Source organism: Phlebotomus argentipes, unplaced genomic scaffold, assembly GCF_947086385.1.
Source record: "Phlebotomus argentipes unplaced genomic scaffold, Phlebotomus argentipes genome assembly scaffold_18, whole genome shotgun sequence".
NCBI classification, from domain to species: domain Eukaryota; kingdom Metazoa; phylum Arthropoda; class Insecta; order Diptera; family Psychodidae; genus Phlebotomus; species Phlebotomus argentipes.
Genome location: NW_026776177.1, coordinates 112,876 through 126,855, shown reverse-complemented (window position 1 = coordinate 126,855; position 13,980 = coordinate 112,876). Strand labels below are relative to the sequence as shown.

Below are 13,980 nucleotides of genomic sequence, written 5' to 3'. Positions count from 1 at the left end.
TGAGAAGTTGAGGCGATATTATATCTTTTGTATAAACTCTTTGGAGAGACATTTGGATTTCGCAAGACGCGAGACCAGCCCGCGAAGAAGTGAAGTGCATAATTTTAATTCTTAACCTAAAGACCTGAAAAGGTTGAACGGGGGAAATGGGTTCGATACAATTTATGCTGCTTCGCTTACGACAATGGATACGCGAGCTCTATGAGCGAGTGCTCTGAGGTGAAAGTGCCTAGAACAAGATAATCGTGCTCTTCTCAGGCATTCGAAGGAGTCATCGTTTCTGTGGCGCGCAGACTTTGAATTTTCAATAACTTCCTGACTTGAATTTTGCCATGGCACGAAGTCTCTTTGGCGATTCGCAGTCGTCTTGGTCTCAATCAGAATCCACCCAAATTGTGTGTGTGTGTTTGTGATGTTGGGGAAAAATAATAATTCAACTGCATGTTGACCAACATCGCGCTTTTGCATCATTATCAAGGGGAAAGTCAGTCACAAGTTGAGACCATTAACTTTGTGATTATTCAATCTTTCTTTTCGATTATTTGTGATTTTAATTCAAATTTTGATAATTTTTTGATTATTTCCAAAAATATTTGATTAAAAACCGATTATTTAATACAAAATTCTGATTATTTTTTGAATATCTAATTATAAATTGTTTATTTTCTTCAATATTTGATTATTTTGCAATTTTCATTTGAAAAACATTCTTTTTTAGATTATTTTATTCAAAATTTGTTTTTTTTCTCAACTTTACTTTGTAAAATAATCATTTTTGGATAATTTTTCTTTAAATTTGATTATTTTTCAATAATTTTTTGAGAAAATATTCATTTTTTTATCACTTAATTCAGAATTTGGTTATTTTGATTTTTTGTAATTTTTTTTGGGAAATAATAATTTTTTCCAATTATTTTTCAATTTTTTTGTTTGAGAAAATATTAATTTTTTGTCTATTTTATTCTGAATTTGGTTCTTTTGTTTTTTTGTGATTCAACTCGGGGTAATAATTTTTTTTTATTATTTATTAAAATAAAGATTTTTTTTCAATTTCAGTTGAGAAAATAATCTTTTTTTATTATTTAAACTATACATTTGATTATTTTTCAATTTTATTTGGGAAAATAATCATTTTTTTGATTATTTTACTCAAATAATTGATTATTTGACTGGAGAACAATAATTTTCCTCGAAAATCTCCTTGTGATTTGCCCCTTGATCATTATCATTAAGTGATCTACCCAGAGACAATCTCTCGCGACTTTTCTCAACGCTGGTTTGCTCTTTGGGAGATTCGATCGGACCATTTATCTCTCTTTCACTCTTCCCGCCTTGGCGAGGCTTAATTAAAAGTCCACCGAGAGTCGTGATTATCAAAATCGATAGTGGATGACCACCATTGACTCCCATGTCGAATAAAACACATGCAAACATAAGCAGATTTATTATTGATCGATTGCCACAGGTTGGGATATTCTGCAAAAATTTTCCCAGCACACCATAAAATTTTGTAGTTTCCGGCCAATTGCGAGCCCAATATTAATAATATATTGCGAAAGAGACTCTTATTTTCACCTACGACCAAATGTGAGCGAAGCACAGTCTTCAATTGCCGCCCAACATGGGAAAAGAAGGCACACAACACGACTCTACTTTGTCTTCAAAATGCTAAACCACAGCGTTTTCCTTTTCATGTTCGCTCAGGCTATACTTGTAGATGCTACAATTACAATTTTACGTAAAGTCCCCATATTGGTCTTTAACACAGAAGACCGCAGAAGTGCAAAAAACACATGTAAATTTAATGAATTCAACTGAATGGCCAGGAAGATATTTGTTATATCAACAAATTTGCACTTTAAATACATTTCAGTTAACGAGTCTGCCACAGTCAATGCACCACAAATGGTCACGATGATTGTATGCTTTTCTACCCGTATGAAATTGATTCTTGACTGATTATATCATAAAGACTCGAACAATGCCTAATAAACTGGCTAAAGCTTAAATTTTCCACAAAATCTAGAGGACAAGAAATTAAATTCAGTTCTAAGAAGCATTTAACATAATGTTTTCATCACTTTATTTATCAATAAATGGACTGAATTTTGATGAATGGATCGAAAATTATGGAAAGTGAAAATCGTCCAGTTTTCAAGAAAGCGAATTGAAAATTTAACGCTTCGAAATTTACAAAAAAATCCCCAAAATGCCTTCTAATAATTGTTTTCTGGATTTTTTCATATGATTTTATTGCAATTTGTTAAAATTTTGTACTAAAATATGGCAAAATTTAAAAATAAACTGGAAATATTTGTTTTCACAGTCAATTTTTAACAGTTTTCGAGCACATTTTATCAAAACAACTTCCAAATAATCAACTTTTCTTTAAAGTTTTCAAGTGAAAAAAATTAAAAGATATGAAAATATTTTATTTATTTAAAATCTAAGAATATTTTTAAAAAAATTCTATAGTTTAGAACAATTTTCTTAACAAAAATGTACATCGTAAACTATATAAAGACATAATAAAATTTTTTTCCAGTCGTATTTTTTGCATAAATAATTTTTTTTCACAAATACACAAGAAGTAAACTATGAAAAATCGACTTTTCATCATTTTTCGCTTCACTCGTCAATTTGAAAGTATTTCATTTTGCCGACACATTTTTCTATCATGAGAAAAAAAAACCCTTAAATTTACCATTTAGTGTTTAGGTAAATTGTCCGCCTCTCGCGAAATTGACTTAACTCCGTGGAGAAAATTACAAAATACCGCGGAAGATTTCATAGAGATAAAGCTCTCGAAATGCATGTTGCCTAGAGGAATTGAAGCTGATCTTCTCAAATCTTCGCTTAGGAAAATTATCCATGTGAAAAATACAATCGCGGAAATCGCTTACAAATTTGCCCGGGCAACCAATAAAAGGTACACATAGTCATAATTCCGTGACCTGGATCAACCGGAGACTTTTGTGCTGCAGTGAATTTCCAGAGAGCCAAATCCCACCGATGAGACCGCATCGAATTGCCGCGATGATTTATTGACAGGCTGATTTATTCGGCGAAAATCGCACGTCTAATGAGTTGTTTGGGCCACTCATTAGCGCAGCGCGCGACTGTGTCCAATCGCAGATGGCTGGGTGGACGGGGAAATGGGCAGAAATCAAATCGGAAGTCGGAAGAGATCTGCACAAGGCACTTTGTGTGACGCCTGACGTGATGTATGCACCGGGGCACTTAGCGTGTTGTGCATAGAATGGTGGATAAAATGTGGGAGACTGTCACTTTGCATAACAAGGCACAGTAAATTAATAACGCTCCGGCGATGTCAATAGAAAGATTTACCACAACACACAACTAATGACGTTTAATGAGTGCTGGAGAGGCAAGAAGTGGATGGGATATTCCGTGGATTGCGTATGCTTTTCCGCGCCACACACGCACACACACACGCTGTCCATAAATATGAGTTATTGAGCTGTTGCATCCTTCCTGGGAGACTTCCTCGTGTTGATTTTAGGGCGCCTAATGGCAGTAATTGCCGCGGCAACCGCCACGTGACTGTAAATCAACCGTGTCAACTGCGCTCTCGGATCTCATGGATGGCAGCGTGATCCAGCAGCCGAACTCCAGGAAGCACGTGATTTCTCTCCTCGTCAGTTCATTTGATCCCTCGCAGCTATAACTGTGCTCATTATTGAGGGGTTCAATTGGCGGTGAAATTGATTTTGAGTGCCATGTTCGCATGGGCGGCATTCGCTGCGATTGATAAACACAAATGTTTCCTTAGGAAATTCATATCGCGCGGAAAAAATAGTCATTTCCAACAAAATTCCTCCTCATCCTCAATCCAATTCGCCCCATCTTGACGATCCGCCGTTGCACGAAATCGGCAAAAAAAAAAGATGTTGGGCTGTAATGAGGAAAAGAAGGGCACACAGAAGTAGCAATCAGAGCGGCTTCTGCTTTCCCAAAAAGCCCCAGATTGTGTGTTCTTGAGTGCATGGAAAAAATTGTATATGATCAGATTCAAAAATCTCTCTGTAGCCGTAAGTCATTTTCATATAATGGATTGTGTAGCCACGGCATAAAATTAGAGACGTTGCGCTCTTGCACTTCCCTCGATCTCGTACTTTCCTCCAAATTGAAAGTTCTTAGCCCTACACTTTGAGCCAGAGTTGATCAAGATAGGTTGAGATGATCAAATCCTGCAGTCAAATGCGTAACTTTTCGTTTATCGTGTTGGAAACTGAGTTTGGAAAGAATTCCTGGGGTTTTCAAGTGCTCAAAAGGGTTCAAAAACTTACAATTCTCCTTATCTCGATTCTTTGGATTCCTCTGGATTGTTACGTAGAAACAATCCTGATATTCCTTTTCTAGGTTATGTAACGAATCACAGAAAGATTTAACAAATAATTTGCATTCTAGCACATTAATTCTAGTGCTCAAGTCAAAGATATTGCTAGTCCTTGGCAATTCTGGACCTTTTATGCCAAGAAACACTGCAAATTGTATTGAACTTTGAACATAACCTCAAAAATAGTCATTTAGACTTGAAGAATGTTAATTTAGAAAGCTTTTTGGACAATTTTCCCTCTGAATCAGCATTTATGAGTTCATTGGCGAATGATAACCTCAAAACATCTTAACTTTTGAAGATTTTTTAGTGATATTTTGAGGTTATGGTCGGAAAAGATGTTCAAAAATGCGTTTTTAAGTCGATTAAGTGAATTATTTGATGTTTTTACAGATCAATTCTAAGGATAAAGTCGGAAATATAGTTAGTAATTGGCAATTCTGAATCTTTGATGCCAAGAAACACTGCAAATTGTGTTGAAATCGAACATAACCTCAAAAATATGAATATGAATTTGAGAATTGGTTTTATTCAGAAAACGTTCCAGACAATTTTGACTCTAAATCAGCTTCCTTAAGTTCTCTAGCAATTAATGACAAATGATTTTCTGATGAAAAAAGCTTCCAAATTGAGTTTTTGAAGATTTCTTAGAGACATTTTGAGGTTATGATCGGAAAAAACGTCCAAAACTAGCGGTTTTCGATGGATTCTTACTGAAAAATAATATTTCTCATTTCAGAGTGAGAATTAATGCGCAAACACTGTAATTTATTTCCCTTTCGCTGAAACCCAAACTCCCAAAACTCACTCACAATATTCTTTCAACTCTGTTTCATGTGTAATATGGAGTTGCGCGACCGCCTGCGAGGAATCAATTCATTGAATTGGAGGATGATTTACGGGAAATGGGTTACAAGCGGGTGGATCCCTTGCATTGAATATAATTAAATTTTATCGCATGTGTGTGGCTCTGATATCGATGCAGCATGTGTGTTAGCAACAGTCATCATTGATTTCTCAGTCGTGGATTTTTCCTCTGGCGCCAGAATGAAGGGCGAAGAGATCGGAGTGATGGTTATGGAAATAAATTTCAATAAAAAATGCAATATATCTGACTTCCCGCCCACTATCAATAGATTCTCTCGACTGTGCTGCGGCTGTTGGAACCGAGAGAGTGAGAGAGAGAGAGAGAGAGAGAGAGAGACTATGGGATGATCAACGGCGCTGATCCGTGGCGCTGATCGCGTGAGAATTCGCACAGACGAGATCAAGTGGAGGGAAATGCAGCCAAAGATCCTGACAACAGCTCTTTTATTAAATTGTTAACTCTGCCGGCACGGGAGATGAGAAAAGGGTGAAGGAAGTGCAGAGAGAAAATGGCTCAATTTGCGCCTTGAGGGCGAAAAGTGGTGCATAAGAAGTTGGAAGGAGGAATTTCTTAGCAATCACATGCATCTCACGAATAATGCAATTTTGCCCCCCATGAATTCGTTTAGGAGTAATAATAAATATTTATTATTTTCACCTTTATTTACATTTACAACACAACACTACACACAATCAGAAGTAGAACGCTTATTTGCTCTTCCATCGCCACAATAGCCATCATTTTCTCAGGCTCAGCGCAGATTTTCCTGTATTGATTAGAAATTATCGGTTATAATTTGATTCACGCACAACAATGACCACAAAGCACTACAACTACTGCATTTTGGCAGTCTTTGGAGCATTCTTAATTTACTTATTCTAATCATCTACACAAATATCCGTGTCTTCGCATCTCCCAACGCTTTTCTTTTCTCCGCAGTCGCACTTTGAATAACGGGCCACACCAAAGTATCTAATCGATGTATTAATCCGAGAGGAGCTCCATGGCGGCAAGAATTACTTTATACCTTTGCCGTTTGACCCATTTCCCATCGCGAGTGACTGTGACAGGGCTATCTTCACTCGCGATGGTCAAGCATTTCAAATTCTGGGTGTTTTTCCTCGGACTTGAGATCGAGCGCGCGCGCGCAAATTCGAGAAAAAGACAGAAACAAGGGGGAGATAGTGCAGTCAGAAGTGGTGTACAGCTCAATGGGAGTGCGAAGAAGTGGAAGTGTTGAGAAACTTGCAATATTCCTTACCTGGCTGCATATTTTACTGACAAATTATCACAATTCTTTGGATTCTCCTCGATTTTTACTTAAAATCAAGCAAAAAAGTCAAGAAAAAAGTCCTTTTCTAGGTTATGTAATGATTCGCGAATAGATTTAGTAAATATTTCGCATTTCAGTACATCAATTCTTTTGCTCAAGGCCGAAAGATCGGTAGTTATGGGAAGAATTAGGCATTTTATATACAATTAACATTGCTATTCTGACCTTTTAATGTGAAGAAACTGTTGAAATGTCATGATAGTCGTGTAATTAACGTCTTTTTCAAATAAAATTTACTGGCAAGGAGTCTGAATTCAATGAAAGTCTTCTTTTAATGTGCTCCGCATATTTCTACTTTATAATTTATAAGTCTTCAGCGTTGATCTGGGTGTTTTATTGGAGAAAAAACAACAGAAACACTGTAAATTGTATTAAATTGGAACATAACCTCAAAAATAATCATTTGGACTTGCAAAAATTTCATTTAAATGAATTTCTGCATAATTCTGACTCTAAATCAGCAATTTCTAGTCATAAAATTAGATGATTTTGTGATCTAGAGAGCTTTTAAACAGAGTTTCTTAAGATCTTTTAGTTATATTTTTAGGTTATGTTTGAAAAAGATGGCTAAAAAGTGTTTTTAAATGAATTCTTGCAGAAATATCGGATGGAAACTTAAGAGATTGAGAGACTTAAGAGATTATAATTGAGGAAAAACTGTGAAGTGTTTGGAAGTGGTGTACTGATTTAGGGCGTATTATCTCCCCCTTGGAGAGAAATGTGTATACAAAAGAAAGGCCATCGGAGTGGAGGTATCAATATAAAACGTCCACACGGCGCGATTGCATTTGACTTGTAGCACACAAATGTTAATTTTCATAATAAAATTTATGTGATTGAAGATTTATGGGACGCATCTTCTTTATTTATTCACCACGTAGCCAAGGCGCACCACCAGAGGAGAATATTTATGAAATTGATGAAATCACCGAGGCTGTATTTCACTGCACAAAACACTATTTGTCCATAGACAAACGCAGGAATAGATTAGATAAGACGATGAGAGAGAGAGAGAGAGACTGACGTGAAATCATATGCAGATATGTGGCCAATTGGCGGCGCATTCATTGACGCCTGATATAATAAATTGATCGTTTATCATCATTTATTCCATGGTGGATTCACACTGCATTCTTCTGTCTATCACTTGGCCGATACTTCTCCATCTGCGATGCCCACAATTTCTAACCCATCATCGTGCATCGCGCAGTGTGAAACGCGGCCTCGAGGCGCGATAATCCGGAAGAAATTTCAGTTTCATTAAAAAGAAAGAATTGCCTCATGTCCAAAATTATTCCATTTCGCACCTTTTTTACCGCCCAACTATCCCCGATGGCAAAATTCTTTGCCCCGTGTGATCCGCCAATTAGAGTTGAAATGGCAACAGAGAGAATAGATATTTTTGCGGAAAAAGTATATTGCAATTTTTACTGTTTTTATTTGCAACTTTGATTACATGTTGTGGCCGTTGAGAGTGACAATTGAAGTATTTCCGGTGGATGACTTCCGAAAAGTAAAGTGAAATTGTTATGAAATTCCATTTTTGGCAAATGATTAAAAATTAATTGCGACGTATAATTTGAGGAAGAGCGAAGAGAATTGGAAGAAATTGTATATTTAGTTCTTTGGCAGATAGATTAGAGAAATCACGATCGAATTGCACTGGCATATTTCGTAATCTTTCACGATCTTTGCATGGAATTTGCTTTGTTATTCAAATGAAAACCCGTAAAACCTACCGATCGATCACAATGCCCAAGGGGAAAATCACTCGCAAGTTGAGACCAATAACTATTTTTCGATTATTTGTGATTATTACTCAAATTTTGATTATTTCGTAGAAAATTCTGATAATTTGCTGAATATTTGATTAAAAATTCTGTATTTCATACAAATTCTGATTATTTTTTGATTATTCTCCGGAATATTTAATCAAATTTTGAATATACTTGAATAATTGTAAATATTCGGAATATTCTGATTAATTGATTGAAAATAATTTATTTTTATTCATCATTTAATTCAGAATTTCATTATTGAGATATTTATGTAATTTTACTTGGGATTTGTTTTTTTTGATATCTTATTCAAAATATGATTATTTTTCAAAATTTACTTGAGAAAATATTAATTTGTTTCTGATTATTTAATTTAATATTTGGTTATTTTGATTTTTTGTAATTTTTTTCAATAATTTTTCAATTTTTGTTTGAGAAAATATTCATTTTTTGACTATTTATTTCAGAATTTGATTATTTTGTTTTTTTTTTATGATTTTACTCGGGAAAATAATCTTTTCTTTGATTATGTATTCAAAATTAGATTTTTTTTCAATTTTAGTTGAGAAAAAAATATTTTTTTTATTATTTAAATCATAATTTGATTATTTTTCAATTCTACTTGGGAAAATAATCATTTTTTGATTATTTTACTCAAACAATTAATTTTATTTGATTAGAGAACATTGAGTTTCCTCAAAAATCGCCTTGTGATTTGCCCCTTGGCAATGCCCATAAAAATCTTCAATCTTACGCAATCTCAACTCCACATTAAATCCATTTCACTCATATACGCACTGTAATCACGACCCCTGCTGCTCAATTGATATGCATATAAATATGCAAGATGCAAAATAACAGGCCAATTCCGATGCATTCCTATGGAGATTTGTATATTTAATTGAAATCCCTTTTGGCTACTTTTACAGCAATTTCCACTATTGTGGAATATACCAATTATGTGTTTTTATGAGAAGTTATGTCAAGGAATAATGAATATGTAAAGAATTTTTAGTGTGACAGCTAAATTGGATAATTTTCGACTCTGTGTGGCATTCTTAATTTCCTCATCAATAAACGCGCGCGGCATCTCCGTGGCGTAATTGTGTATTTTAATGTTCAACAGCAATTTAATTTCATTGAGAACATTTCCATATAGCAAACTTGTAAGACTTCCGTATACAATTTTCAATGGGTCTCCTTGCGATGGAATCACATTCAGTGGAACTCGTGCGCCTGCATGATATTTTTTCTTCTGAGACTTCTTGGAGCAATTGTGAAGCCACTCAGCGAGCAGATGCATTAATCAGGCTAACACTTTAAAGTGCATTGACGCAATTTCAGATGCGGGAATTTATGGGCGAGAGTGCGAAGAGTACTTCTCTTGAGATGTATGAATATCACAGCTTGATCTTGATTGGTATTGCTGAGCGAGAAGTGAAATATATTGAAAAGTCCTACTTGAAGGTAATAAAATTCATTTGAGATGCCATAACACGCCATTGAGAAGAAAGAATTCAGGAATCTCGACGCACAGATGACGTCTTAACACTTTCTTTTCGCCAGCAACAATTGATCACGATGAGCATTAGATTAAAAAAAGAAAACAATAAATATGCGCGAACGTCTGCAGGAGTCAATCATCGTTCCTTTTGATGAACGATCAGCACAAACGGTGGCCAAGAAGCCCAATGAAATGGTAAACAGTTGCAAACGATCACATCCATGCCTTCCAACTAATAAATTTCAATCACGGCAGAATTACACTCCGCAAAAAAGCAGCACCGACGCGAACATCATCGCGATTTAGTGCTTGCTCAGTCATTTGCGGAAAAATATGCATAATAACTCGCCGATTAACCCTTGCAAGTGGCAGAAAATCATACAGTTTCTTTCGCATATTGTAACAATATTTTGTCATGTGCAGTAATATATTTCACACACACATAAATCTCAGCAATAATCCACCTTAGAGGCCTCAAAGGATGAGGCAAATGGTGAATTTACGTCACTTCCAGCCCACCCAGTTCGACGGGTGCCTCGAAAACTATAAAAAGTCAAAATCGTCATTTTTCAGCAAAGCAAGTTCAAAATTTTGCATTAAAACAGCTGCGAAATTTGCGAAATTTACTTCAAAATACTCAAAATGCCTTCAAATCGTTCGTTAAAGTGAAAATATTGCTCTGTATTTTTTATTTTGTAAATATTTTATTGGTATTTATTGAAATTTTTCACTAAAATGTGGCAAAATTAATAGAAAATCTGAAAATATTACTTTTCAAAGTCGATTTTTAATGGTTTTTGAGTCGATTTTATACAAAAAATCAACTTTTAATACTTCACTTGAACTTTTTTTTAATGTTTTCAAGTGAAAAAATTTAAAAGATATGAGAAATATTCATTTAAAGTCCAAAAAAACATTTTAGGATAATTCTGAAAATCTACAAATATTTTCCAAAAAAGACGTTTAATGTATTTGACTGCAATTTTTGAGACATTTTTCTTGGAAAAATTGTACAGCGTAAACAATGAAAATTCGACTTTTCATTCGCAAAACATGACAATTTTTTTCCATTTGTACTTTTTAGATAAATAAGATTTTTTTCAATTGTCTCATAAGATACAAATCTTAAAATTCTTGTACAGAAAGAACAAATAAAAGACTTTTCAAAAATACATACGACGAAAACTATGATAAATCGACTTTTCATAGTTTTCCATTCACCCGTCGAGTTGATCCTCACTTTATTTATGGTGTTTATTCGCGCACAAAGCACGCTAAATTGAAGGGAGTGCTGATGATTTTGTGGACCTCATCTGAGGGAATCATTACTCTGTGTTTACTCTCCGCTCAGCCCTTTCTCACTCTCTCTCTATTTACCCATATTTGAATTATTTTTTACGGTCGCCTCGCCGCGGGGTTCCCACTGAGGTACGCGCCACAATGCGTGCCACAGGCGAACAGGGGAAATCAATATATATGTGCGTTGGACCACCAGCATTTCGGAGAGACAAACAACTCCCTTTTCCCGTATCGTGCGGCATCAAGAGAGAGAGGCCTTCAAGGGTGTTCCCGTGTGGCTGAAATACATCCCGAGGAAGAGAAGAACACACCGTCAAGAGGCTCGATTTCCGAAAGTGCGTCCATGCGAGAGAAACTCTTTCTGTGGAAATTGTCATCTAGCCGTTTCTTACATGTAATCATCTTAATCACCATTTAAATCTCTCATTCAATACTGAATGTTTACAAGACTTTGCATTCACGTCCTTCCCCCGATGAAAGTCGGCGAGCCAAGTCAATAAATCTCCGCGTCAGAGAGTGATAAAAGAGATAATAGTGCGTGGATTTTACAGTGGAAGAGAGAGAGAGACTTTTGAAAAATATAGGAATGAGGGTGTGAAGACGATTAAACCATACAATCAGAATACAGAGTCGTTTCCATGTAAGAGAAGTTATTGAATTATCGCATGTTGCGTGGAGGAAACCAAGGGGAAAATAGTACTTGATTCCATGTGAAATCTACTCATCCTAAATGCTCAACACACACTTTGTCACAAATATCAACCCAAATAGCAAGTCAAACGGATTCAATCCACTCAAATTCAATACCTCGTTTCCATGGATGCCACCTCCAGTTGTGGCGGCAGGAGTTTCCCCTGGCAATGCTCCAGCCTCGTCCTGCGCCGAAGGACCCTCCGTGTCATCCGTGCCGCTGACCTTCGCTCCGTCATCGGGCGCGGTTTCGCGGTACCAGGAGGTCGCGGATGGCGCCTGGGAGACTGCCTCGTGGGTGGTTGGACAGCTGTCCTCCGCGGATGATGAGGTGCCAATCAGAGCATCCTTGCAGCGCTTCAAGTACGACCGAACGCGCGACTTGCTGCGACGCACATCGCCGCGAATTAAGCTATTATTATAGCTAGCACTCTCGTCCAAGATGAAAATGGTGGCGTCTTGGCAGGCCAGGGCGTTATGCTCTTCCATGTTTCTTACGATCCTGGCGTTCATCTCGCTCTCAGACGTATTCCCGCCATGTGACGGTTGAACCTGGAAGGAAGCGAGAGATGGAAAGGCATGTCAGTGCTCAATTGGCTCAATTAGAATCCTCTGCGCACGACTTTGTGCCAAGAAGAAGAAACTTGGCCATTGTGAGAAAGTTTGCTGTGCTCACAGAAGAAAACTGAACACAAGACGCGTGATGGTATGTTTTGAAATTAAATTAAGAAAATGGCACAAAAAATAGTGATTCTTCTCGTTGTCTCGCGTCTCTGCGAAACGTTTAGAGCTGCGGTGATATTGTGTCGCTCCTTGGCGCGCGCAAAATTGGTAAATCACTCTGAGACCGCGCGCGCGGTGTTCGCGGCGCGCCGAAAGGTGGCCGCGGAGATTAGAAATTTGGTTAATTGCAAAAGGAGGTACGCGAGCAGCTGAAGTGCGCGACAGGAATGAAACTAAGAGTATAAGACAGCGGGGAAGAAATGGAACACATTCCGAACACGACAAAGAATTTCATTAGACCTCATAAAGCACGATTGGACTACTTACGCGACTCTCTTGCCCAGAGTCTCAACATCTCAGTTCATAATTCACCTCAATCCATATAAAGTGAATTTGATTTTCATTCACATGTTCGTCTCATGACGCCCCATCCCACTTTCCGATCTCAACACGTGCAGTTTCACATTTTAACCTCCTCCGTGGCCTGGCGTCTTGTGCTCGCGAAGCAACCTAATTCTTGGCAAATTACCTGCGCCTCGTAGAATTGCGCGTTTGTGCCAAGGGATTCGCTGACTAATTAATTTCTATTTTTTCTCCTGCTTTGAAGTGCGAACTTGTGCGTGCACGAGATATCAAAATATTTTCATGATTTTCATGCATGTCAGTTGAATTTGGCATGGAAACTCCCACGATTGCTAACATTTATACACGTGGAAAAGTTACGCGTGGCCCGCGCAACGAGAGTGGAGAAAGAAATGTGTTTGTTTTCTCAGACATTTATAGACCCAATCATATTTCATAAATGGGTTAGTAAAACATCCGATTAAAATCGATATAGCATGAAGATCGTTACAGTTTTCAATATAAATTCAAATTTGTGAGACTCAAAGGGGAGATAATATGCTCTTAATCTGTACACCACTTCCTAACACTTCCGGCACTTCAAGTTTTAAGGCTGTTGGAGAGAAATTTGCTAAATATACTAAAAATCTCAGGATTTCATGCGATATTTCGGTAAAAATCCGACCATAACCTCAAAAATATCACTAAGAGATATTAAAAGACTCCAATTGAAAGCATTCTGGATGATAAAATCATCAGTAAACTCATAATTGCTGATTTCAAGTCAAATTTGTGCAGAAAAGCGTCTTAATAGACATTTTCCATGTTCAAAACTGTATTTTTGAGGTTATGTTCGTTTCTGGCTGCCAAGATACAGAATAGCAATATTTATCGCATGAAAACTCTTGATTCTGTCAATGACTAGTCATCTTGACGACTTTACCATAAGAATTGATGTGCGAAAGTGCAAAATATTCAACTAAATCCGTCCGTGATTAGTGAATGATCCTGACTATATTATCTCCCCCTTGGTTAGATTCACAGTGGAAAATCTTGACGAAATCTGATAGACTGGCTTTTATG

General features: G+C 36.7%; 1 protein-coding gene across 1 annotated transcript in view; it reads right to left on the bottom strand.

Moving 5' to 3' along the window:
• The window catches only part of LOC132260659 (uncharacterized), a 92,548-nt gene that overhangs the window by 61,569 nt on the left and 16,999 nt on the right, over positions 1 to 13,980 (bottom strand). The window contains exons 2-3 of the mRNA XM_059758933.1: positions 11,950 to 12,384; positions 3,577 to 3,762 (exon numbers count right to left, since the gene is read on the bottom strand). Coding sequence (XP_059614916.1) covers positions 3,577 to 3,762; positions 11,950 to 12,384 — 621 coding nt within the window. The remainder of the gene's footprint in view (positions 1 to 3,576; positions 3,763 to 11,949; positions 12,385 to 13,980) is intronic.